We start from the raw sequence: 18,877 nt of genomic DNA, 5'->3' as shown, positions 1-18,877 counted from the left end.
CAGAACACTGTATACATAATAAATAAATAAATAAATCTTTAAAAAAAAAAAAAAAAAAGCCAGCACTGGCTGCTCTTCCAGAAGACCCTGGTTCAACTCCTAGTACCCACAAGGTGGCTGACAACCAGCCAGTGCTAACTACAGTTCTGACTTTGAAGACACTGCATGCACATGGTGCACATACAAACATTCAGGTTAAAAACTCTTAGACATAAAATAAAATTTTAAAAAATTAAGATTTCAAATATGGTTTAATCCCTAAGAGGAATTTCAGGCATTTGTACTTTGTTCCCAAGATATTTAATTAAAAGTTAAATGATCTATCTACTAAATTATTCTTGGCTAGGCTAGCCTCAGACTTGCAGCAGTCTCCTGCTGTTTCCCAACTGCTGTGATTCCAGATGTGGCCACCTCTCTGGCCAGCCAAAGAATCCTTTCACAGGACAAGGATTAGCAGTAAGTGACCTCAAAAAAAATTGTTTATCTGAGAGGCTGAAGCAGGAAAAGTATTGGGACTTCAAGGCCAACATGGGATATACAGCAAGACCTTGTTTCCAAAAAATAAAATACTCAGGTTGGTGTGTGGTGGTGATTCACAGCTAAACAGGGAATCTCTGTGAGTTCCAGGCCAGCCAAAGGTACACATTGAAAGGCTGTTTCAAAAATAAATAAAACACCCACTGGGGTTTTGTTGTTTTTTTTTTTTTTTTTTTTTTTTTGGTTTTTCGAGACAGGGTTTCTCTGTGTAGCTTTGCGCCTTTCCTGGAACTCACTTTGGAGACCAGGCTGGCCTCGAACTCACAGAGATCCGCCTGGCTCTGCCTCCCGAGTGCTGGGATTAAAGGCGTGCGCCACCACCGCCTGGCTTGTTGTTGTTTTTTAATACAGGTTTTCTGTATGTAGCCCTGGCTGGCCTAAAACCTTCATGTTCAACAGGCTAGTCTCAAATTTTTGAGCATACTGTCTCTGATTCCTGAGTGCTGGGATCACAAATATGAGCTACCACTTGTGGCTTTTGTTTGGTTTTGAGACAAGTTTAGCTGTGTATGTAGCCCAGGCTAGCAGCCTCTTGAATGCTGAAATTATAGTCACACCCATCATTCCTGACTATTATTTTATAAAGTATCTGATGAGTTTTTAGGGATTCTCTATGTACTCAGTGCTAACGGATCACCATATAGATGATCAGAGAATAAAATATGCTTTTAAAATGGTTTACGTGACAAGTGGCGTTCCTCCCTCCTTTGTCCCTTCTCAAGACTCACACCCCACCCCACTTATATCCCAGTAAGTAACAAATCTCTGAACCACTTGCAACAAATGGCTCTGGTGTGACAGATTTGTTATCTGACACTAACCTGCAAGCAGGTCACAGGAGTGCTACACAAACTCAGAACATAGACACCCCTATACATATAAAAGTAATCCTTACTTTGCCTTTACAAAATCTACTCACTTTGTAGTTCTATGGCAACTAATAAAATGAAAAATCCAAGTTTCAGTTGGCCCCATCTGGTACAGTGATAATTTTCTTTTCTTTCCAGAATTTCTTTATACACTTTGATATGATAAGAACTAAATTCCCAGGGACAGGGATGGAAGGATGGGGGCCCACAAGCCACATGTCTGCTTAAGATTCTGTCAGCTTGTCACCCTTTCATCCCAGCACTCAGGAAGCAGAGGCAAGCAGACCTCTGTGAGTTCTAGGACAGGCTCCAAAGCTACACAGAGAAACCCTATCTCAAAAGGGGGAAAAAAAACATTCTGCCAGCCTGGCTGACTGATTAAAACTTTAGCAATTTGGAATGTTACAAATCCAGAGCAAAATTATCTTTGAAATTTTTTACACCACCCCTGCTTACAAAATCCCAGTAGCCACTGGGTGGCGGTAGCACATACCTTTAATGCCAGCACTCGGGAAGCAGAGCTAGGCAGAACTCTGTGAGTTCCAGGCCAGCCTGGTCTACAGAGCGAGATCCAGGACAGGCACCAAAGCTACACAGAGAAACCCTGTCTCAGAAAAAAAAAAATCCTAGTGGCTGTTTGATGCCCACCTCTGTATTTGACCTACAGTCTTTCAATTGTCAGGTAAAACCAAACAAAAAACAACAAAACTTTACAATCTTAGTAGACCAATAGCTTCTGCAAATCCAAAAACTAAGAATGTTATCATCTAACATATAAATCTAAAACAGATTTTCCAACCTGGCTGTAACCTGCCTATCTGATATCTATACCAATGTATGTAATAAATTCTCCAATTAATGACTTTTAGTTCTGTGACTATGAAAGCACATGTAACCACTTCCATGGTGGCACACATCCTTCATATCGACCTAAATCCAAATTCATGGTAACTCACATACAGCTGAAAATAAAACTATCTCATACACCCTTTGGAGTGAGAGCTATGTTTTGTGTGGACAGAAGCAAATCTAAATACAGATATCAAATGACTGATACAAAGAGCCATCTTTGTAAGCAGATTATACTGTGATACTGTGATTAAGTAGAATGTCATTATTTTTAGAAGACACAAGTTGAAATATTTAGGAATGATATCTTCATCTTTGCACAATATTAACAGTTGATGAATTAAGGTGGATGATAAATGATATTTATTGTACTAGTCTTCCTGCAGAGTGCTGGGATTGCAGCCATGTATACAAGACGAGAAGAGAAAGATGTTTCTAGACAGAAAAGGAAAACAACAGCAACAACAAAACCTTAATACAGTGAAGGAACCCAATGCAGTATTTCAGTAATGTACTGTATAACTGCTAAGGCTCAGTTTTAACTTTCTCTAGCCAAATATACACTTCCCCACACATTTCTACCTTATCAGAGGTGATCAAAGATCGTGGTTCAAAGCTTGATGCACCAGAAATGTGAGCTAATGCTGCAGCCAATGCATCCACTGCCCCTTTCTCTTCTATCAGTCTTTGAGCTGATGGTCGGAAAAAATCAACAGCAGCATAAGAAACAGAGGCCAGAGACCTATGGTTTAAAAATAGTAAATGTTCTTGGTCAAGATACAGAGGGAAAAGTAAAGGCAAGATCATCAATGGGAAAAGAAAGAGTAACATTTTCATATAATAATGTAACTAAATGTCTTCTGGTAAAAACCTTGACAAAAATTTTCTCACATTGGAACTAGGAGAGCTTAAAGATGAACAGCCTAATATAGAAGAGAATTACTCAGCAAGGTCAGAAAGCATACCTGATGGCATCCATGCTTTTAGATTTAACTAAATCCATTGTAGAAGGAACACCTACACGTTTAAAAGTAATTCCCTGAAAATGAAAGAATTACATTAAAGAAAAAGGAAGTCATAGTTAATTTCTAAATTAATATAGTTTGTTGAATTTCCATTCTTGGACTTAAAGATTTCCAAGCCCTAGCAGATGAAAAAAATAGCTTTTTCTAACAAATCATCTATAATCAATTACAAAAGAAAAAACAAAAGAACTTGTCCCTTAGTTAAATCATGGAATTTCACTTGCAAAACAAAGTTGATTCAAAAGGAGAAAAAGATGTCATTTTAATCTGTCAACATTTTCTTACCATTTTAGTTTTACAAATGTATTACTATATAAAAAATAAACATAAAGGTAGCTGGTAAAATGTGAAAGACTACAAGCAAATGCAGACCATAAAAATGTATTTTTTTAATGAAACTGGTTATTGTGTTATCAACCTAACTAAAATAGCAATGCCAAATCAGAATCAGTTACCCATTCACAATGCTTAGTAGTCACAATGATACTGGAACCATTAACAACACACTTTCAACTTTAGTATCAAGGGAGAAATTCAAAGAAAAAGGAGCATGTCAGATCTTCTGGCTTCACAATAAAAGCTGTATAAAACAAAGTCCTGCAACTAATACAAATTTAGCTCTCCACATGCTTGACATCGAAATGCAGCTTAAGCTGGGAAACACTGGGGAGGTGTATTTGTGAGAATAAGTAGAAAACCTCTCTTCTACGGAACCACTCAGATGATAGGACTGAAATAATGTAACTTTACTCACTGCTTTCTGTTCCACATATCGCAGCTGACCTCTTTCTCTTGGTTGATAAAAACACACACAAATTCCTGTCCGGCCAGCTCTACCTGTGCGTCCAGAGCGATGGATATAGGATTCAACATCCTAACAAGAAAAAGGAAAATTCATTTATAAACTTGACAAGCGAGCCAGCCATGATACACACCTGAAACCAGTACTCAGAAGGCTGAAGCAAGAGAGCTGACCCAAGCCTAAGGCCAACCTCAAGAACACCAAAAAGAATTAGGCATGGTAGTGCAGACCTGTAATCCCAGTACTCAGCGGCTGCTGAGGCATCAAGTTCAAGGCCAGCCTGAGTTAAAAAGAGTTTCAGGTCTGCCTGGTCTGAGACTATTGATCAAAAACAAAGCAAAACTACATTCAATTTTTCTGTACTTTAAGACATCACAAGTAATTTATATGCTAGAATTCTGGAATAAAGAGACCGATTAAAAGCTATTAATCTGGGGGCTGAAGAGATGGCTCAGAGGTTAAGAACGCTAGCTGTTCTTCCAGAGGTCCTAAGTTCAATTCCCAGCTATTTATCCACATACACTAGCATTCTGTATATGAAACTCTGTATAATTCCTTAATGAGATGTGTATGTTGTTGCCATCATTCAGTTCTGTACAGGAATTTGGAATGTATCAATGGCTGGCCTGGAACACGCAATGACCCTTCAGCCTCTGCCTGCAAAGTGCTGGGACTATAAGTATGTGCCACATTCCTGGCTCCTGTATTTTACTGATCAATCTTATCCCCCCCCCCCCTCCGAGATCAAGTTCCTCTGTGCAACAGCCCTAACTGTCCTGGAACTCACAGAGATCCACCTGCCTCTGCCTCCCAAGTGCTGGGATTAAAAGTGTGTGTCAGCACCACCTAGGTTGATCAACCTTTAGATGCAAACAACGAAGTTATTTATTTATAAGGGTGGTACATCTGATCAATGTAATACCATCCTAACAAAACATAGGTTAGGATCAACAACAAATGAAAGATATATTTTTCACATATTAAGCAATACTTCATAAAGTAACATTTACAAAACTATTCTGATTGTTCAAATCAAACCTCATTTCCTACCTGTGGAGGAGAACTCTGAATCACCAAGTCAACCTCAGGAATGTCCAAGCCGCGGGCAGCCACATTGGTTGCCACCAAAACTTTAAAACTACCTTCTCTGAAGCCTTTCAGGGTAATTTCTCTTTGTGACTGTGCAATATCCCCATGCAAACACTGGGCATTCTATTTGAAAAAAAGCAAAAAAAATAATAAGTGTATATCTTATACGTATAACTTGGTTTCCCAACACCATTCAGTCTGTGCCCTTTTCTTATGTTTCTTTTTAAATTTTATCTTTAATAACAATGTATAATTCGTTTAAAAAAAAAAAAAACACAGTGAGATGGTTCAGTAAGTAAAGGCACTTGGCACCAAACCTGCCAACCTCAGTTAAATTCCTGGGACCCTTACAGTGGAAGGAAAGAACAGAATCCTACAAGTTGTCCTCTGACCTCCACACTCAACACTGTGGCATGTGCACATGTGTGCAAACACTAAATACAGAAGTAAATGTAAAAAATTTAAAACCCAAAACATTCCAGAAAATATACTGCATAAAATGTAAATCTTATTTAATATCGGCCTCTAAGAAATAATTAATTGCTAATAGTTTGAAAGATAGTTTATACAACTTCTATTATATTTCCAGTGTCAAGGATCGAATCCTTTGTTCATCCTAGGTCAAGTATTTCCTAGGATGAATAGTTCAATCACTGAGCTATGCATGCTGGACTGAACATGTTTGTCTGCTTCCTTTTGTACTGTTGATAGTCTTGAAATGTAGCCCAAGCTAGCCTCCAACTCATTACCCTGCTGCTTTAGCTTCCTGAATGTGCAGATTACAAGGACCATGCCCAAGTTTTCTGTTTGTTTGGGTTTATTAAAAGTAAGTTTTATTCCTTTTTTTTTTTGGTTTTTCAAGACAGGGTTTCTTTGTAGCTTTGGTGCCTGTCCTGGAACTCGATTTGTAGACCAGGCTGGCCTCAAACTCACAGAGATCCGCCTGGCTCTGCCTCTGGAGTGCTGCGATTAAAGGCTGGTGCCACTACTGCCCAGCTAAGTTTTATTCTTTTTAAAGACTTGTGGAGCTAGAATTCAAACTCAAGGTCTCTGGAAGAGCAGGCAATGTTCTTAACTGCTAAGGCATCTCTCCAGCCCTGGTAGTTTTTTTAAGGCAGGTATAAGCCAGGCTGGTCTTGAATTTGCTATACTCCTTCTACATTCTGAGCACTGGGATTATAGGTTTACTGCCATAACTAGCTGGTACATTTTTGTTCTTTTAAAATAAATACACAAGGCCAGGGTTCTTGTAAGTGCCTTTAATCCCAACACTCCAAGGCTGAGGCAGGTGGATCTCTATGAGTTTGAGGCCAGCCTGGTCTATTAAGCAAGCTCCAGGTCAGCCATGGGTACATAGTGGGACCTTGTCTCAAAAAAACCAAGAATAAATCAAATACATACATCAGAGCTGGGGAGATGGTTCAGGGTTGATGTACTTGCTCAGCAAGAATGAGTCTTGAGCTTGACTCCCCAGAATTTTTTCTAAAGCCAGACTCTGTAGTGTCTGTAATCCTAATGCTTCTACAAAAAGATGGAGGTTCAGAGAGGATGTCAGAAGCTCACCAGCAAGCTACGCTAGGCAAACAAGGGGGAAAGCCAGGCCTGACATCCATGGTTGTCCTCTGACCATCACTCACTCATCATGGCAGATACCCAATTCTCCTCTCTTTCTCCCTCCCTCTGTCGCGTGCGCGCACACACACACACACACACACACACACACACACACACACACACACGCACACACACAAGACTGAGACTGGAGAGATGTCCCCGCAGTTAGGAGCACCTGCTCTTCACAGGCTCTATATAGTGGCTCAGAACTGTAACTCCTGTGAGATCTAACGCTCTCTTCTGGCTTCCGTGGGTACTGCATGTAGGAATACCACATACAGGGAAAATCCTCATACACAAAATAAAAATTAGTCTCTAATAAAAACACAATTCACTCACTAGTATATGGTACAAATCTGTCTCCATAAAAGTGAGATACTACAGTCGGGCAGTGGTGGCACATGCCGTTAATCCCAGCACTCTGGAGGCAGAGGCTGGCAGATCTCTGTGAGTCTGAGGCCAGCCTGGGCTAAAGAGTTTATTATGTATACAGAGGACAGCTAGGGCTACACAGAGAAACCCTGTCTCAAAAAAAAAAAAAAAGAACAGAAAAAAAAAAAAAAAAAAAAACGGGGTGGAGGGGGAGAGAAACTACATATGTTCTGTTTTACAACCTAATTTATAAATTTAATACAATGCAGCCATTTCTGATATCTGTAAGTACAAACTCCACTAATTTTTCTTTTTGTTTGGTTTTTCGAGACAGGGTTTCTCTGTGTAGTTTTGGTGCCTGTCCTGTATCTCTCTGTAGACCAGGCTAGCCTCCAACTCACAGAGATCCACCTGCCTCTGCCTCCTGAGTGCTGGGATTAAAGGCATGTGCCACCACTGCCCTGCTCCACTAAATTTTTTAAGATGCACAAACTTGTTTTCATATGGACGCAAAGACTTATTTTAGCAGTATCTCACTAAAGAACTGATGAACATCTGTATTGTATATAAATTTTCACAGAAACAATGCTGCAGTGAAAAACAATTTACTTTCATCTTTGGATATGCCCATATGTGTTTCAGAAGCATACTTACCTAGAAACTGAATTTCTGGATCAAATATAATGAATATTTGGAGCTCAGTTGGAAGAGGACTACTAAATATAGCTAAGGCCTTGGATTCAATACCCAGAAAAAAAATTTAACTTTTTTATTAAAAAATATTTTTATGGGGCTGGAGAGATGACTCGGAGGTTAAGAGCACTGGCTGTTCTTCCAGAGGTCCTGAGTTCAATTCCCAGCAACCACATGGTGGCTCACAACCATCTGTAATGAGATCTGGTGCCCTCTTCTGGCATGCAGGCAGAACACTGTATACATAATAAATAAATCTTTTAAAAAATATTTATTTTTATGTTTTTGAATGTTTTGTCTGCGTGTATGTCTGTGCACCACGTATGTGTAGTGTCCATGGGGGTCAGACGAGGTCATTAGATCCCCAGAACTGGAGGTACAATAATTGATAGCTACCAATTGATAGTAGGTGATGGGAATAGAGTCCGAGTCCTCTTCAAGAGCAGAAAGTAATCTTAACCAATAAACCACCTCTCTAGCTCCTAAGATTTTAATTGTTATTGCCAAGCTATTATAAAAATTAATTGTGCTGGGCGGTGGTAGTGCATTCTTTTAATCCTAGCACTCGAGAGGCAGAGGCAGGAGGATCTCTGTGAGTTTGAGACCAGCCTGGTCTAAGGAACAAGTTCCAGGACAGGCTCCAAAGCTACACAGAGAAACCCTGTCTCAAAAAAGAAAGAAAAAAATTAGTTGTACCCACTTACCTTTCAATGTTCTATATTTATTAATTATACTCTACCCACCAATGCCAATCTATTATAAATCATAATCCTTGTTAATAGGCAAAAATTATATCCCAATCATTTAATTTGCTTTTCTCTAGTTTTGGTATTTGTTTTTATGTTCATGGGTATTTTACCCACATGTACACCTATGCACCACAGGCATGCCTTGTGTTCAAGGTCATGGATTCTCTGGAACAAGAGTTATAGATGGTTCTAAGCTGCCACACGGATGATGGGAATCAAACCCAAGTCCTCTGAAAGAGCAGTCAGTGTGCTCTTCAACCACTGAGCCATTTCTCCAGCCTGGTATTTCTGTAATTTTTATTAGGCTGAACCTACTTCTGCTGTACTGATTGGTATCTGTGCCAGAAATACTTCTCCTAATTTGTTTTATACGTAGGTGTATTTTGCCTGCATGGATGTCTGTTCACCACTTGCAGTGCCCAGAGTGGCCAGAAGAAGGTGTCAGATACCGTGGATCTACAGTTACAGACAGACAGCTGTTAGCTGCCATGTAAGTGCAGGACTCTAGAAAAGCAACAAATGCTCTTAACCACTAAACCATCTCTCCAGCCCATTTTTCCTAATATTTTAATAGTATCCCTACCTACTACTATAGTGAAAAATCCATTAGCCGCTGGGAAGTGGTCACACATACCTTTAATCCCAGCAGAGGAGGCAGAGGCAAGCAGATCACTGTGAGTTCAAGGCCAGTCTGGGCCACAGAGTAAATTCCAGGACAACCAGGGCTGTTACACAGAGAAACCCTGTCTAAAAAGGAAAAAAAAAAAAAAAAATTCATTAGCCATGATTAAAGTCTGACAGTATATAAGCCTAAGTAGCCAACCTTTAAAAACAACATGACCTCATACAGCCTAGGCTGAGCTCAAACTTGCTATTTAGATACGGATAACCTTGGACTTCTAATTCTCCTACCTCTACCTCCGAAGTGCTAGGACTGTATGGCATATATGACCATACCTACTGGGAAGTGAACCCAAGGTCTTGTGCATGCTAGGTAAGAACTCTACAAGTGGAGCTACATCCCAGCCCCCTTAGCATTCAAACTTTGTATATAAATTAATTTACTTAGTACTTGCTATGTGTCTGGAATTGCCAGTTTGAGAACAGTCATAAAGAATTAGCTCTGGGCCACACACGGTGATACACACCTATAATGTCAGCATATTTGAGTGCTGTTGAGGCAGAAGAATGGAAAGCTGAGGCCAATGTGGGATTCATAGTGAGGCCCCATCTCAAACAAAGAGAAGAGAAAACAAAAAATAAAAGGGAAAGGAGGAAGGAAGGAAGGAAGGAAGGAAGGAAGGAAGGAAGGAAGGAAGGAAGGAAGGAAGGAAGGCAAGCCAGAGGTTCTAGGACTCTGACAGGAATTTTGAACACGGTATGACACAGCTATACCAAGTGCAAGGTGGTCTAAGAGTAACAAAGGAGAATCTACCACTAAGGGAAAGTGACACTGAAGCTGAGATCTGGACAATAGTAAGAAATCAATGATGGGCTGGAGAGACGGCTCAGGGGGTAAGAGCACTGGCTGCTCTTCCAGAGGACCCCAGTTCAATTCCCAGCAACCCATTCGGTGGCTCACAACAGTTTTAATGAGATCTGGTGCCCTCTTCTGGCTGGCAGGCATACATAGAGGCAGAATACTATATACATAATAAATAAATAAACCTTTAAAAAAAAAGATAGAAAAAAGAATGTTAGAAAAAGGAACTCAACTGATTAAAAAAAACAAAAACATTAGGGCTAAGGACTCTGAGTGAGAAATGTTACTTGGGAAACACACTACAAATATTTGAACAAGACTACTGCTGAAACAGTGAAATGATGAGATTTGGGACTGGAAAGAACAAATGAACATCACCCGGTGGAACAATGGGGAATAACTGAATGAGTATACGGAGAATAGTATCATGAACATATTTATACTTAGAAGAACAACTACTCTGGAACCATTGTGGTAGTAGACAACTTTAATCCAAACACTCAGGAGGCTGAAGCTAGCCTGACACTGACTGACACACACACACACACACACACACACACACACACACACACACACACACAAAACAACTTATTTGTTTAATCTATTTATTTTGGTTTTGTCAAGATGGTTTCTCTGTGTAGCCCTGGCTGTCCTGTAACTCACTCTGTAGACCAGGCTGGTCTCAAACTCAGAGATTGCCTGGCTCTGCCTACCGAGTGCTGGGGTTAAAGGTGTGCGCCACCACTGCCAGACTATAATTCTTTCTTATAACACAAGTTTAAAATATTAAAATTCGGCCCAGCACTCGGGAGGCGGATCTTTGTGAGTTTGAGGCCAGCCTGGTCTACAGAGCGAGCTCCAGGAAAGTTGCAAAGCTACACAGAGAAACCCTGTCTCGAAAAACAAAAAAAATAAATAAAATATTAAAATTCTTACCAACTAAATTTGATTATATCAATTTTCATATTTTCTAGACCATATTTTAAATGTTTTAAAAAGGGATGGAGAGATGGCTTACTGGGTATGAGCATTTGTTGCATAAGTCTGAGTTCCAATCACCAGAGCCAATGTAAGAAACTAGTATGACTGTGTTCTGGACGTATGGTGAAGACAGGGGACAGGAGGATCATTGGAGAAATGGTAGCAGCTGGCCTAGCAATAGCTTTAGGTTCAGTGAGTGACCCTGCTTCAAGTGACTGAGGAGAAAATGACAGAGCAGAACACTTGGTGTCCTCCTCTGGCCTCTGGGGGCCTGTACATGCATGCACACACACAAAACTAACATCTTAAAATGTTTCTAATGAAAAATGACAGAATTCCCTCCTAATATCATACAAACCTCAAAAAACACAAATTTTATTATGATTTTTATTTTAAGATTTACTTTACTTTTAATTATGTGTACGCGTGTGTCTATGTTTGGGCATGTACAAGTGAGTACAGGTGCCCAGAGAGATTCCCCTGGAGCTGGATATATAGGTGGTTGTGAGCTGCCTTGTTTGGGTGCTGGGAGTTGTACTTGGGTCCTCTGGAAGAGCAGCATTTATTTTTAACTGTGGAGGCATCTCTCCAGCCCCATACTATGACTTTTAAATTTCTTGGGGCTCGCTCAGTAGCATACTATTTAGGTAGCATAAATAAGGTCCTGGCTTGACTGTTAACAGAAGGAGAAGAAAAACAACCTATTATGACTTAAGGTAAGAAAAAGTTTGCTATGTCATCTAACTAAATTATTTTGAATAAACTATCAAGTTTAGTCCACAACGAGTGAATTTTGCCTACTGATGTGTCTCAATTATCTAGGAAAGGTAAAGAAGGCCTACCTGTTTTATGTGTGGATTCATGGCCATTTCAGTTACATTCTTCTTGGTCTCACAGAAGATAATAGCCCTCCCTTCAGATCCACTGTAGACCTGAAGGACATCTCCAATAACTGCTGGTCTCTGAGACCAATGGCACTGGATAGCCAAATGCTTCAAGAAAAGAAAAAAAAAGGCAAAATTATGTTTCATCACAAATTATTTTTTAAAGGGACTGAGGTTGTAAGCTCAGCTGGCAGAATGATTTCCTAGCATAAATGAAGTCCTGGATTAGATCCCCAGCACTGCATAAACCAGGACTGATGACTCATACCTGGCCAGGAATCTCAGGGCTAGCCTGTCTAAGAGTGAAACCCAAGCAGAAGGGGTAAGGATGTAATTGAATGGTAGAACAGTTCACTAACATAGACAAGCTCTGGAGCCAATCCCTAGCGGTGGAAGGGAGAAGATGAAAATAAATATTATTTGAATTTAGATCAAACACAAAGATGTATCACATGGTATAATTACATTTATATGAAATATCCGTATCAGGTATATTCACAAAGATAGAAGATTAACTGTTGCCAGGGCCTACTAGGGGAAGGACAGACTAGGGAATGACTCACTAAGTTTCAGAGCTGCATTTTGGGGTGATGGAGATATAAGTGTGGTTATCTGTCATAAATATAATACTAGATGATACTGAATTATATACAAGACAGGCCTGAATTCAATCTCCAGCACCAAAAACAATGAATAAAATAAAATAAAAGCCAGGTGAATACAGGAATGGGCAGGTACATAACCAAGAAAATAAAGCAATGAGCCAGGTGTGGTGCAGCCCCCCTGTAGGAGACTAAGGTTGCTGAGCTAGAGTACGTGGCCAGACCCAACCCCAAAGACAGATAAAGAGGAGGGTGCAATTCAAATGAGAAACAGAAAGATCAGGAGTTCAAGCAATCCTTAGCTACACAGCAAGTTCCTAGTCCCTCAAGAAATCAAAACTAGCAAAAAGACAAAAATGAAAATAAAACATTAGTAATAGGATCTAGATGCTAAGTACATATATATCTAAATATATTCACTATAAAATCCTTTTAACCTATCTAAATGTTTACAAATTTAACACAATAAAATGTTTGAAAAAGGTTACACAACATTTTAAATCTAATACTCGTTTTTGTTATTCCACTCATCTTTCCTGTATATATTTAGTGTAAGCATGTTTGCACAGAACACATACCACGGTGCATACGTAGAGAACTAAGAGACAATCTGTGGGAGTCAGTTCTCTTTCTACTATGCAGGTCCCAGGAATCAAATCCAGGTCATCATCAGGTTGGATGCAAGCACCTTTACCCATTAATTAGATTAGCTCACTGGCCCTATCATCTGGGTATAATTTTAGAACTTAGCCATTTTTATTTGATGTATGTGGATGTTTTGCCTGTATGTCTGTGTACCATGTGCATGTATTACCCAAGAATTCTGAGCCATCTGTCCAGCCCCCACTCCTTTTTTCTTTCATTTTGACAAGGTCTCACTAAGTAGCCTGGCTGGCCTAGAACTGCCTGCCTATGCCCACCACACACACACACCAATAATGGAATTAAAGACAAGCACCACCAACCCTGGCTTAAATTATTCTTAAAAAAAATTAATGTAATATGTCAACTATAAACTACATGCAAAGTAAGTCAAAAAGGACAAAGAAAACTAAAAGTTATTTATACCACCCACAACAAAATCTTGCTCTTTCTATATCTCAAAAAAAACCAAAAAAACCAAAAAAAAAACCCGAATCAGATCAAACCCACAATTTACCCAATATATGAAGTAACATGACAGGGGTACACAGCAGAAAAATGAAGACCAGAGATGACTAAGATAGAACATGAATTTGTTTTGTTTTGTTTTCAAACAAAGAGTACAAGGTGGGGAGGGGAATCAGGTATGATATCACTCCAATAATTTCAAAACATAGAAGTATGATGACAAGATATGGGACAGCCTGGGCTACATAGCAAGACACTGTTAACAACAAACAGCTGGGTGAGGTGGTACACATCCTCAATCCAGCACTAGGGAGGAAGAGGCAGGCAACCTGAGTTCAAGGCCAGCCTATTCTACAAAGGAGGTTCCAGACCAGACCAAAGCTACAGGGTGAAACACCTTCTCAACAAAACAAAACAAAACAAAACAAAACAAAACAAAACAAAACAAAACAAAACAAAACAAAACACGGCTGGGAGAGAGATCTCAGTGGTTAAAGAGAGCATATTGCTCTACCAGAGGACCTTGATTTAGTTCCCAGCACCCACACGGTAGCTCACAATCATCTAACTCCAGTTCCAGGTGATCCAATGCCACAGATGCAGGCAAAAACTCATAGATATGAAATAAAAATAAAGCTTTAAACAAAAAACAGCCAATCTTAGTGTTACATGAATGACTATATTCTCAAGATCTGAGAGGTGAAGTCAAGGTAGGGCAACAGATGTAGCTTAGTTGGAAGAATGCTTGAGGCCCTGGGTTCAATCCCCAGTGCCACAGAAACCAGGTGTAGTGGCATTTGCCAATAATCCCAACACTTGGGACATAAAGGCAGCAGGATCACAAGTTACAGGTCATCTTCTACTATCAAGTGAAATTTGAAGCCAGCCTTCCATACATGAAAATGAAATCATGGCTGGTAATACTTTAAATGCAGAAGTGAAAAATATGAGGGGGATTTTAAAAAGCCTAAATAATAGTACATATTTGTTATACCATTCAATCTTTGCATATGTTTGAGAACATCCTTCCTCTGACCATAAAGCATGCCAATGTCCTCTTTTCAAGATATAATCATGTTAATATTCATTCTCTGGGCTTACACCTAAAAAAATCCATTGAGCATTACATGTTTTAGATTTGTTGAGGTGCTAAGAATCCTGTATTTTTTTAAAATACTATGATTCTATACATAGCATTCTGTAAATATTTTGTCGTTCATGGTAGTGTACACCTTTAATCCCAGCACTTGGGAGACGGAGGCAGGCAGCTCTCTGAGTTTGAGGCCAGCCTGGTCTACAGAGCAAGATTCAGGAGAGACAGGACTACACAGATAAACCATGTCTCAAAAACCAAACAAGAAAGTTTGTTTAGTTACACTTACTTATTGCATTGCATGTTTTTGCATACCATGGTGCATGTGTGGAGGTCAGAGGACAATTTTCAGAAGTCAGTTCTCTCCTCTGACTATATAGGTTCTGAGATAGAACTCAGGTCATCAGGCTTGGCCAAAGATACCTTTTACCCACTGAACCATCTTACTGGTCCCAGTAATAAATACTCTTTTCTCATTAACTAAGAACTGCCTTCTGTTAGCTTCTTTTCTTTCTTCTCCCCTGTTTTGGATGTGTTACTGTTTTTGAGACAGCTCTTCACAGTGTCATACTGTAGTTCAGACTGACTTGTACCTCACTGTGTAGCCTCTACTGACTTCAACCTAATGGGATAGTCCTGGCTCAGTCTCCTCAGCGCATGCCCCGTCACACCTGGCCTCTATAGCAATAAACAGTCCCAGCATGTTTTACTGCTGCTTTTAAGTTAGGCCTTCCTTGTTCACACACCCCCACTCCTGTTCTATCTGCTCCTAGGTTTCAGACTGTAGAAATACAATGTATGTTTAACTTTACTTTGAGAGCTGGGAACTGAATTTACAGCCTCACAAATGCTAAACAAGTACTCTACCATTAAGCTACAGTCCCCAGCACTACCATGTGTCTTACTAAGGGCAGGAAAAGAGGTGAGGCTTCAGGAGGTACCTCAAACTTGAATTCAGCTTCATTCAACTTCAAATGTTAAACACCAATTAAGAGCTAAAATCTGCACGGTGGCAAAGCTACTTACTTCCACAGTGGTCGCAGCTTTCTGCGTCATTTTCCCCACCAGGTCAACCTGCTCGTATCTGGACCGCATGTATTTTTTGGCAACTTTGTATACCCACTGTGGGCAAGTTGCAGAAAAAAGTAAGGTCTGAGGATTGTCTTCTGAATCTTAAACAAACAAAAACAATTCAAGTGTTTTCTTCATGTCCCATGAGGTAGCCAGCTTTTAAAAATCACCCCAAACTTTATAACAAAACAAAAAAATGAAAAATGAAAAACTTGGGGCAAATTTTCAACATACAAATCTCAATGTATCCGTTTAACTTTCAAAATGAAACAAAAGAAAACTAAACTAGGAAGAAAAGAATTTAAGAAAGAACAACTCAAGAAATGGTTTATAAAGTAGTAAATCTACCTGGAATGATTACAGAATAATCAAGAGAAGATTCAGAGTATGCTTTTATAGTTTCCTTTTTTAGGGAAAAGATCCCAAATAACTTTAATTTTGTTAGAATACCAAGAGACAAGGTAATAAAAATTATGAAATGAAAATTTCTAAGCTTTTATCAAAGAACAGCTGCTAATACACTTTCTTCAACTAGGACATACCAGCTTTGTAGGATTCATGAATGATATCTTCAACTTGGTCAGCAAAACCTAAATCTAACATCTGATCTACTTCATCAAGCACAACATGGCGCAGCTTTGAAAGGTCCAAACGGCCGCTTTGCAGATGGTCTTTGATACGCCCTGGAGTCCCAACAAGGATGTCAATTCCATTCCGAATGTGATTAACTGTGAAAGGAAAACCAGCATGACTGTTAAAAATCAGAAAGACGCTTTCCCATGACTTCTTTCGATTTAAAACCAACACAGCTTTGGACTAGTGTATGTATTTACTCACTTTGGCTTTGATAGGATGTTCCACCATAAAAACACGCGACACTGAGTTTTCTGGTTATATCTTTGAAATCTTTGGCTACTTGATTTGCCAGTTCCCTTGTTGGAGCCAAAACAAGTACCTGAGCAAGAAGTTTAAAAAACAAAGATACATATTTTCTAAAGGCTGATCTAAATTCAACCTGAAAGGACATTTCTGTAAAGATGCATTTAGAGGAAGAACCTCAACATTAACTTCTTAAGCACTCAAAGACAGCGCTGGGCAGATTGCTAGTGGCAGAATAATCATCTAGCATGCATGAACTGGGTTTAATCGCCAGCCCTAAGGTATGCAGACAGAGAACATAAATATCAACAAGAACAGCTTGTATTTACTACGGCATATTTTATCAGATTTCAAAAGTTACTTTCCTGAATAGTTGGGAATAGTTCAATTAGTAAAGTGTGTGCTTAGCATACACAAAGTCTAGTGTCCATTCCTTAGCTTTGCACAAAAGCAGGTGTGGTAATGCACCCTTACAATCCTAGCATTTGGGAGGCAAAAAGACTGTCCTCAACTATATAGTGACCTCAAGGCCAGCCTAGGCTACATGAGACCCTATCTCAAAAAAACAAATAAAAATAAAATATAAGAGACTTCCTTAATGAGGTTCCCAAGCCTTTTTATGATTTCCTTGTCCCTCTTTATTCCTTTTCCTTCAAACTTCAAACTTGCCCTAAAATACAGACATGTATCTATAGACAGACAATGTACACTACCTGCTGACTGTCTAGCTCATCTATTCAAATGTAAGGTCGATGAATGCAAAGTTCATGTCAGGAGAGGCACTGTATTCGCTGTACTTTAAGAAGCTGGTACAGAACAAAACTCAAAAAGTATTTGTCAAAGTCAAGATGGTTCATATACTCGGTGTGTATGCTTTGTATGAATTAGTGATTGTGATTAGTGAATTAGTGATTTTATCATGAAAAACAGGTGAGGCAGCATTAATATTCCAATTTTATAGACATTGAACTTGAGTCACAGTGAAGTTATAAGTCGTGCCCAAGGTCCCTCCCACAGCTAGAAATAGTGGAGCTGTGATCTCAGGAACAGCCTTCTAACAGACTAAGGTAGGGTGCAACTGTTTCCTATCTTCATTACTTGCAACTTTCCCTAATTTCAACAAAGAAAAACAATTTATCCTGGAAAACCAACACAGCCAATAGGTATGATAGTGGCTCCTAAGCCCTTATGATGTCATTCTATTCACATACGTATGACTTTGCCTCTCGAGTGTAGCCTTAGGAGTACCTGACAGCACAAACGTACCTGTTCAAATCACTATGATGACTTCTCTTCTCCACTGTTACAAACCTTAAAGTGCACCCAGGTTCTAAAACGTCAAATTGTAGACTAGAGTTTTACTAGTTCTCTCTGTTAACTCATTTTACTATTTATAAATTAAGACATAGCTCTAGTACCCAATAATAGCAATATCACTGGTGTAATATTCTTCATAAAAAGTCAACCTGTGAAATAATTTTGAATAGTTACTGAATCACCAAGTAAATATCTCATTGGAAAATTCATTATTTGTAAGCAAAGGTCGGGAATGAAAAGAGAAAAGACACTAAATACACTAAATAAAAAGAATTCTCTAAGGAAAACTGACTTTGTAACTCAAAGTTATGGAAGATGTCTATATATCCAGAGACAGTACACTTGTGCTCATTAACCAATGTAATTCAGCTTTGCTTGAAATTTCCCTATGTGAAAAACAACAAATTTTTTCTTTAGAAATCAAAACTTAACTTTATAAAAAAAGGGGTAATGACTCTTATTTGGGAGGTGTATAGCTGACTTTGAGACTAATATAATTCTCTCAGGATTTAGGGTACAGCTCAGTGGGGGAGCATGAGCTTAGCATGCACAAGGCCCTGGGTTTGATCCCAGCACCAAGGGGAAAAAAAACCAAAAACCAAAAGACTTTTTTTTTTCCTCATTAATGTTAAGAGCTTTTACTTCCTTAATAACCGTTACCTTTGGTGAGCGGCTTTTTTTAATTGTCTCTTGATTTCTTTGGAGCCTTTCAATCAAGGGTATGGCAAAAGAGAATGTCTTTCCTGTTCCTGTCCGGGCTTGAGCAATTAAATCTTTTCCTTCATATACAGGACCAAAGGTTTTAACTTGAATAGGAAAGAGATATGTTACCCCTCGACCTGTAAAATGAGATTTCAT

At 39.2% G+C, this 18,877-nt stretch overlaps 1 protein-coding gene across 2 annotated transcripts in view; it reads right to left on the bottom strand.

The window, feature by feature from the left end:
* The window catches only part of Ddx50 (DExD-box helicase 50), a 33,649-nt gene that overhangs the window by 6,673 nt on the left and 8,099 nt on the right, over positions 1–18,877 (bottom strand). The window contains exons 4-12 of one of the 2 annotated variants that reach the window (XM_052744860.1): positions 18,680–18,858; positions 16,661–16,778; positions 16,366–16,551; positions 15,779–15,924; positions 11,906–12,055; positions 5,133–5,294; positions 4,035–4,154; positions 3,221–3,294; positions 2,838–2,997 (exon numbers count right to left, since the gene is read on the bottom strand). In XM_052744860.1, coding sequence (XP_052600820.1) covers positions 2,838–2,997; positions 3,221–3,294; positions 4,035–4,154; positions 5,133–5,294; positions 11,906–12,055; positions 15,779–15,924; positions 16,366–16,551; positions 16,661–16,778; positions 18,680–18,858 — 1,295 coding nt within the window. The remainder of the gene's footprint in view (positions 1–2,837; positions 2,998–3,220; positions 3,295–4,034; positions 4,155–5,132; positions 5,295–11,905; positions 12,056–15,778; positions 15,925–16,365; positions 16,552–16,660; positions 16,779–18,679; positions 18,859–18,877) is intronic. The other variant, XM_052744861.1, reaches the window with a different exon arrangement.

The sequence above is a fragment of the Peromyscus californicus genome, unplaced genomic scaffold (assembly GCF_007827085.1).
Source record: "Peromyscus californicus insignis strain IS unplaced genomic scaffold, ASM782708v3 Scaffold_19__1_contigs__length_69161282, whole genome shotgun sequence".
Classification (NCBI taxonomy): domain Eukaryota; kingdom Metazoa; phylum Chordata; class Mammalia; order Rodentia; family Cricetidae; genus Peromyscus; species Peromyscus californicus.
This window is presented reverse-complemented; position numbering and strand designations above follow the sequence as displayed.